Here is a 9,186-nt window from a genome sequence, read left to right as displayed (position 1 = left end):
CAATAAAAGATAATAGGTTATACTTAATTTATATCAGTTGTATTATATCCTGAAAAAATAAATTATATTTGCTTTGGAAATAGCAATATCAGATGGTATCCATAGCGCGTATAGTAAACTATGATCAAATTATGAACTTTGCGTAGAATGTAGATCGAAGTTTAATAACTACAAACAAAAGATCTAGATATCACTTTGATCAGAATGAGAAATAATGGGGTAGATCCCATAAATCATCCTTTATTAATGATTTTATCCGTTTGATATAAATTATTCTAGGTATTAATTATAAAAGTAATGCTTTTATAAATTTCAAAAATATTACTGTGTACTCGTACATGAATCCTTCAGACGGATATATGTACTGGTAGATCATTTTTTTAATACTCGTTAATCAAATTGAATGCAATCATAACGATTGTCAGAAAATAGACATGCTACAGTACACGATTAGGCAGGGTTATGGATATTATTACATTACTAATATCCTTACGTAGTGAATTTTGCCATGCTCTCATTGAAATAGTTGAGCAGTATTAACATAAAATAATTCAAGATTTATTAGCCAGGGTTTGCTTCTTTTAGAGCTGTCAATGACTATAACCTTGAATATTATTACAAGTGACTAAGAGAAAATAATGAATGTAGAACTCGATTTTAAAATCATGCTTAAATCATTATCTTAACTGGTTAATAGTTAGCTAGAAGATTAGCTGTACTGGAGATTAATGGCTTATGATGTCATTTAAGAACTTGAAATTGAAATAAAGACTTATATTTGCATAGTTCAATGAATTTTGCTAGAAACATTATTGCCTTATTATGATTTTAAAAAATTTTATTTTTACGCTTTAGTTTTATGGTAGAAGCATATTAGAAGGTAAAAAATGACTATTGAGATAATTTACAGGTTAAAATGAATGATAATTTGGATGACTATCGCAAATTACGAATAAATTAGTGAAAGTATTTTAGTATTTATAAACTTGATTACCTTATTTATTTTACAAAACTAAACTAAAATACCATATTTTTCTAACTCATGTATTAATTATTGCCCTATTAGCTTATTTATAAATTCACTTTACGGAATAATAATTCTTACAAAGTGATAAATAAAGATGGAAAGAATTGGCGTTTATTAATAATCATAATTATTGAAACAAATTATTTTTTTCATAGTTTCAACTATTTCTTTATAATTGTGCTATCTAATATTCAGGATAGAATGATCGAATACAAAATCGGCTTCCATGCAATAGTACCCGAATGAAATTTCTAATTAAAACAGTTAAAATAACCGTTATCGGCGATCATTAATTCATTTTAAGGATTAGTGTATGAATGCGATGCCGAATTTATTAATAACTCGTTTCGATATGCTTAAAGAAATTAAGCTGTACCACTGATATTAATTATGTAAATGATATTAATCATTTGTTCTTTGTTTCCTTGTTGATTATTGCCATCTAGTATAGATCGGTGGCATTTGATAGTGATTATTTTGGTATTTAGTATGCATGCATAACATGAAGAAAGTATTACAAGCTGAAATTCCTCGCAGATTATGAATTGATTAATAGGGTTATAATCTCCAATATGGGCTTCTCAAATTAATGCTATTCTTAATTATTATTTCTTTATTAACTGAAATGGATAGATTCATTGTATCTGGACTTTAATATGCTGTACTGGTCATAAATGTAGAAACATGAATTTTGTTCTTAGTTGAGTGGGATGAACAGGGGAAAAGTAGGCGATGACATTGCTTGCCAAATTCTTCTTTTAGATTTGCAGTAAAGGACATGATTAAAATGGGATGAAAGCTTAAATAAGCAATTGCTACTAAATAGCTGACATAAGCGGCTGTTGCAAGTATTTGACGATTGGATTCGATGTAAATAACATAGAAGGCGTAAAAAGGAAAATAGGATAAAGAATAAACCGTCAGAAGTATAAGCATTTGAAATAATGCTTTCCTATGGCCAACCATCAATTGATAACGTGAACTATTTCGTTGATAATTGGTATAAGTTTGTTGTGACCAGGTTTGACTTGTAATGATATAAATTTTATACATTATACCCGAATATGCCAGTAAAGTAATAATTGAAGGGATAAATAAAACTAAAGGGAAGAGTACGTAAAGAAAAACAACTCGTACGCTTGGAATCTCAGACCATTCATCGCAATTACCACCAATACTTAGCGATGTTACCGTCACAGGTATGAAGATAACACAAATTGGAATAATCCAAAGAGATAATAATAAGATTGCAATATTCCTATTTGTGGTAAGGCGTTCATATTTAAATGGATAAACTACTGAAAAGAAACGTTCTAAAGCTAAAATGGTGATATGAAATGTGACAACACCAGATAAAGCTAGTTCGGTAGATTCATTAAAGAAGCAAAATAAAGCAATATTTTCTATTTGACTTATTTGATTGAGAGAAATAGCAGCACTAACAATATGAATAATTCCTAATACGAGACAAGCTATACAGCTATTGCAAACGATAGCATTCGATGGTGTTCTTAACTTTCTTTGTGTAGAAATTAAAAGTATTAAGATTATATTAGTCATTAAGACTGGAGCCGTAATAACTGCTGCCATTTGATGACGATTAAATGGTGGTTGTGAAATGTTACTTGCTGCTTGTTCGTTATCAGGCATCTTACCAGATATCTTTCAGTATTCACAAAAAGTCTACAAAAGCTAATTTTTAAATCCTTCGGTGATGTTATAGGTTAAGCGACCAAATTTTTTTCGATTAAAATTGCTAGATTCCTTTTGAAATACTCATGATAAGAAATAGATAAGCAAGATCAGTCTACGGTTAGAGAATGTTGAGCTTCAGTCCCGGTTAAATCTTCTTCGTAAATTTAATGTTGTTAGATATTTTAGCAGTAAATACTGAGTTTCGATTGATCACTTAAAGATGTTAATATTTCGAGTGGGTTTTATGATTGTGTTGAAGCTACTGTTATTTTAAAATTGAAATTTAAGAATTAGAATTGTAATTTTTATTCTTAACAATTATAATTCTAATAGAAATACGGTAGATCCGTGCTATAGCTGATAATTATTAAATTATAAATTTTAGCCGTATATGCCAAATTATAACGGTTTCTTTGCTTCCACTTTATAAATTTCGTCTCGATACTTGATTAACAATAGCCATGGACTACAATTGTGATATTTATAATCTAGGATGAAGGAAAGAAAAGTTTTCACACTTTAAATAATTAATTATCTTCTCTTTCTAGTAAGGCTTTCAATTAAATACTAATTTAAAGAATATTTGACAAATAAGCTAGGTCTTTGTTTTACAAACGATACTGTTATCCAATAAATATTTAATATGTCCTGTATTCGCCAAGGGCAGACGAAAAGCTAGCAATTAGCGCTTGTGTTGCTAGGAAGTGACATCAAACAGATTTTCTATATTTTGAATGTTTTCGTGATCTTGATAGAGATAGTAGCGTATTATAGATAAGAATAATGCATCTTTTCTTGGTATTTCTCAATTAAATTAAAACTATTTTATCTTATATAAAAATAGAAGATAGTATTTCCAGTTAAAAATCACTTAATATGTCCACTAAGAGATTGGATATCGATAATTTACTGTCGAGAAAGGATTAGCTTCATGATATATAGTCTATATATACTGTACGATTAGCGATTGCACGATATCTGTAAAATTCAATGTAACAACCTTTTTGCCCTGTCGAAAAGTATGTTTGCAACACCTAACTAAATGCAGGTAGCGGAAGAAAGTACTGCAGGATTCGGATAATAACATTATCGATTGATATTTTCTTTGGCGCATCATTAGAGTATGGAGATAAACTGAACCAGTTTTTCTGCCGACGACTATTTTTTTTCTGATTATGTCACTTTTTTGATGAGGATTCATGCACGGTATATAGAATTTTAGTATTTGGTAAGCTTAGATATGGCTCAATAATTTATGTCTATAAATTTTCTGTTCTTATGGATGATACTTCAGTGACTAACTGGTACTAATTCTTAGTAATACCAAATATCTTTAAAGACAAATATAGTAACTGGATCCGCTAGATTAGTAATAATGCCGAAAAATTGAAATTTAAATTTCTCTCAAATTTGTATTGTAGGATAATTTTAAAGATTAATCTCAGTATATTATTTAAATTCATGAGTCAGAGCTAGCCAGAACTATTGTTGGCCTCATTATTCCATGGTGAACTTAGTTTTATCCTCAGAGAACTTCAGAATGACTATCTTCACTACAGCCTGATGCTCTATGGTGTATGAATCTTTGAATTAACGTTTTGGGTTTAAGATCATAAATTTAGACGCAGTAACTGATGCTTTTCTATATTTAAAAGGATGGTAGGTATTAGTGATTATGATATGTAAGGGAAAGCGTTAAGAATGACATCTACATCGATTTAGTTATTAAAGTACATCGTTTTAAGTATTCAATACTATACAGATGAACATGTTTCCCGTTTCTCCATTTCTCACCTTTATTAAAATATCTACTTCGATAGCTGTTTCTTGGAAGTTGACATGGATAGTTAGAATTCCAAAAGATCAAACCGTTATCAGCATTACCTGAATTTGGAGTTTAAATAATTACGTATAATTAACTAACATGACTTTTCTAGCTTTGAGCAGCCTTAATTACAATTGATCTTAAAGGCAACGTTTTAAGGTAATAGAGATAATGAATGCGTCTTTACGGGTATTTAATTGTCTTTAGCTTTTTAAAAGGACAATTTATCGAGCGGTAGATTTGTTATCCTTAATGTATATTGCATTTTGCAATGTGCGTCTTGATAGATGAATGAATAGTAACAATGCATGATTTCATCCGATTTACCCTTTTAAGTAGCTTATTAGTCTTTATAAATTTATCCGTAGCATCTCGTATATTGATATAGGCTAAGCATTATACGGTATTGAGCTGAGCTCGCTCTATACTAATAATATCAGCGCTGGCAATATGTAGTTTTCTATTCAGTAATGCTAATTGTTATCAGTTTTTCCATATGCTGTAGTAATGCGAATATCGTGGCAATCTGCTTATTGATCTAAGTTAAAGTATTAAACAGACAATGGTTGATACCGATGACGATATCAAAAATGAAAAGAATGAAAAAATAACTAATGAATTGTGCTCGTAATATTTTAGCAATTTTAGACAGCGTTAAAGGTTTACAAAGTTGAATTTACTAGTGAGAAATCTCTTAACTTAAACGACTTTTACTTTAGTTTAATTTAATTCCTTCATAGATACCTATAAAATCTGATTGTGGCAATATGGCTTTAATAAGACTATCTCTGACTAAAATAGAGTAATAAATATATCTAAATATATATTATCGTATATATCGTCAAATTTTAACGATCTTCGTTTTTACAATATCGGTAGCGAAGAGAACATCGTCACCGTGCATTTTATTAATATAACAATATTCCTGACAATACTTATACATGTTATGTTATTGTTATAATATATATAATCATCAATTGTGCCAAACTGTTTTTTAAGACTACGATAATCTTGTACCATCTAGTAAGATAATTCGACTAATTTATACAATAAATGTATTAAAAGACTGTGGAAGGAAAGATATAGTCGAAATATAAATCCATGAAATTATATTCTACCGAAATGTACTTAAAAACTTAGACTTACCTTCCCTCAACTAAAATCTTGATATACTTTATCAAAATTCTACCGCAATTTAGTTGTGATTTGACTTTATAGGGAATGCTCTCAATCAGTTCAAAACTTGAAATAAGAAGCTTGTAAAATTGGTAACTATAAATATCTCCTTTTATTGACTGTAAGAGCTGCGTAGTATTATTACGGAAAAAGATCAGTAGAGGTGCGATCTTTCTGAAGATAATAACTGTTTTCGTCGAATGGACGCCTTGTTAATTAATGAAACTGTCTGCTTTAGTTTCACTAGATAATACAATTTACTCGATAATATTTTGAAAGTCAATAATGCGATTGTAATTCATGTGCTAAGTTAAGTCACAAAAGTGGCATGAAACTTTGTAAAGGCGGATTTATATCGTACTTTATGCTTGATTATAAATAATTCAATTTCATAATCGAACGTTTAATAATTTGCTTCAACCTTAGGTAGATACTGTGCTGTCATATATTAACTTAGGGATTAGATAATTTTGATATATGAGTAGTATTCAAATTTCGCAAAGTTACCGAATTATTTTGATATTTCAATGTTATTGCAGTAAAAGTGATTTATTCTTTAACCTTTATTTGGGCATAATCGCATCTATTTTGAAATTCATTCTAGTATGGCAAAGAAATAGTAAATTTTTTGTATTATGATCGTACAATATAGCATGTGATGATGAGTCGCTTTATTCCATTAATTGTATTTGTGGAGTATACTTGCATGAGTCATGGAAGTAATTGTAAAGTGATGGTATTGTGATATTTCGTTGCATAGTACATTGAATATTAGCTTAAATAAGCATCATTAGTCTCTCTATCGCTTCTGAAGCTTTGATTAGTACGTATCTCGTCTCAAGATGATTACTGTATATGTATGGATGATAAATATTGCCGTAACGTGAATTAGGAAAATTCTCTAATCATTATCATAGCAGTTATGTAGAGAATATTCGTTTTCTTATTACTTAATCTTTAATCACTGTATGATTATTTCTTGTTTACTCGTTAATATGATTAAACCATATAAAATTTTATAAAAGATAAAGAATACATAATTTTATTACTATGAAAAATTATGCTAGATTAAGACTCTAGTTCGATATGATCGCAGATATACTAATTTCTAGTACGCTATATTTCACCTTAATGGTAATCCCTTCAATGTGACTACTTTGTGACTCTCAAGATAGGTATAATTAAACATTAATGTATCATAAGATCACGCTTGGGATCTATCAGAAGTTTACCAATTCACAAAGATATTCAGCGGTGATGGCGTCTCTGTAATTGAGATTACTACATCAAATAGCTTAACGCAGCTCAATTAAATCATTTTTGTTTACCAATAAATCTTTAAGGGTAGGTGAATTTACTTACATATCAAGGGCTAGTAGTACCATCTTGTAGTACCGCAAGTTTAGCACTGAAGTTGAGTTCTTAATTATTACCCAAATTGCTAATATGAGCTGCCGTAAGATGCAGTGCTCGTGTAGTTTAACATAATTAACTGTTCATGCTCTTAACAATTAGTTTTACTACAGTTCTTAATAACATATTTTAAACATTTTCTTATTGGATGTAATCACCAGGATCAATTGATAGATTTGTTGCGTAGCTACATTATATGCAGTAATGATGGCGTATTTTTAAGTGTAGTCACTACATCATATAGATTAATATAGCTAAATTAGATCATTTTCTGCTTTAGAATGATCTTGAAGGATAGAAGAATTGTATATATATCAAGAGTTAGTAATACCTTCTTAATGGCACACTTTAAACGTTTTCGAATTGGATATAATTATAAGCATCGATTGATAAATTTGTTACACGGCTGTTTATGAAAAAAAAATGAACTTCATCTTTAACATATAAAAAATTACATTTGCATGCTAAAACGACTAAATTACTTTCAAAAGCGATCTACGGTAGCTCTAGATAAAATTCACTTTAGATAGGCTACCAAGGCTTTTCAAGCTTAGCAAAATAAAGGAATGACAGTAGTTTCGATTAAGAGCCGTACGAATTCTGTTTGACTTTGTAGTTAATACGTATAAAAAATGAAGTAGCAATAGGGGACTAATCATTCGTAAACTTAATTGAACTAAGAAATATATATATTACATCGTGAGAGAAAAATTGATGAATGGAATGAACTGAATTGTCTGTTAAGAATTATTTTATATTCGTTTTCGTATCTTTATTAGAAATTTATACGATGTAAAAAGGTGTTAAGCATCGAGTTTGAGTCAGTCTACTTTTAAGTATTTATATTCATTATACCTGTTGTTATTAAATTGAATGAATAGAATAGTGGAAAGCTATAGCTAAGTACTTGTTTAGCTCTTTCATGCATGAATTGGAAAAATATTTTTATCCCTAGTTTAGATTTAATAATTAATTAATATCTGCATCCTTAATTCCAGCGCCTACTACCACAAACACGTGTTTTCTTCAATTGGAATTGGAATTATCTCACGATAATATTTCGCATACTAGCTAATTTATTGAAAGTAAGATATATAGAATACAATTTTGGAGTAAGAATCAAATGTCGTTAACTTAGTTATATCTGGCTTTCTTAATTCATTTCCATTATTTAGAGTAATAGGATTAGTACTCTGTTATAGCTACTTCAATATTTATTTCACACTGATCTAGGATCATCATACAATTTTTCATATAGTATTTTTTGCAATAATTTATGCGTTATAATTAATGTAAATCAATTGCTTTTACTTTAATAATAATAGATATTGATAATAGGGATTAGTAGATGTACTAGAATAATAGTTATCTGAAATAACGCTAATTAATTTACGAATCTTAAAATTGAATCTAAAACTTAAATTTTGACCCCGTCCATCCAACAATTTACCCTCATAATGTGGTAACAGCCAAAGTGAAGTAGATCGAGTTTAATGAGATCGCTTGTAGATACTGTTCCAGTATTAGACGAAGAGTATGAGCAGAATATAGTAATTGATAACCTAACTAGAAAGGAAATATTGGCAATGATCTTAATATTTGAGATTTTAAATAATGAATATAGTAAATGATGTATCTGCATTATATATCTCTTACATATAATAATTTAGTTCTGTTGTTATGGTTACATTAGATATCGGGTAAAGTTATACTAATCATTTGTGCAATAAACACGCTTTTGCTTTGAGATTTTAGTATGATCTATAGGGTATTAGATAACTTATTCGTCGTAACAATCATGACAATTTTTGCTGAATAAAATTTTAACATCCTACATACTGTAATACCTATACTTTCGAGCGTCGTTGAATGGTTAACCGCCTGGAATAGTTTGTACTTGAAATAGTTATCTTTTGGTAAGTACCGTACTATTCTATATTACGATATTGTAACGAAACTTGTGGTTATAAAATATTTGTCGAGAGGAAAGTATGGGTCAATCAATTTATTGGAGTAGTTGTAGAACAGTACTTGTATTGAGTTAGGAAAG

At 29.3% G+C, this 9,186-nt stretch overlaps 1 protein-coding gene across 1 annotated transcript; it reads right to left on the bottom strand.

The window, feature by feature from the left end:
* Positions 1 to 1,678: 1,678 nt before the first annotated feature.
* Positions 1,679 to 2,677, bottom strand: TRIADDRAFT_60579 (uncharacterized protein; the record flags this gene model as incomplete). Its single annotated transcript, XM_002116512.1, has 1 exon — positions 1,679 to 2,677. The coding sequence occupies one exon, from the start codon at positions 2,675 to 2,677 to the stop codon at positions 1,679 to 1,681; it is 999 nt and encodes a 332-aa protein (XP_002116548.1).
* Between the last annotated feature and the right edge of the window lie 6,509 nt (positions 2,678 to 9,186).

This window comes from Trichoplax adhaerens, genomic scaffold (genome assembly GCF_000150275.1).
Source record: "Trichoplax adhaerens TRIADscaffold_16 genomic scaffold, whole genome shotgun sequence".
In the NCBI taxonomy this organism is placed as follows: domain Eukaryota; kingdom Metazoa; phylum Placozoa; class Uniplacotomia; order Trichoplacea; family Trichoplacidae; genus Trichoplax; species Trichoplax adhaerens.
The sequence above is the reverse complement of the archived record's forward strand: the minus strand, read 5'-3'. Positions and strand labels throughout refer to the sequence as shown.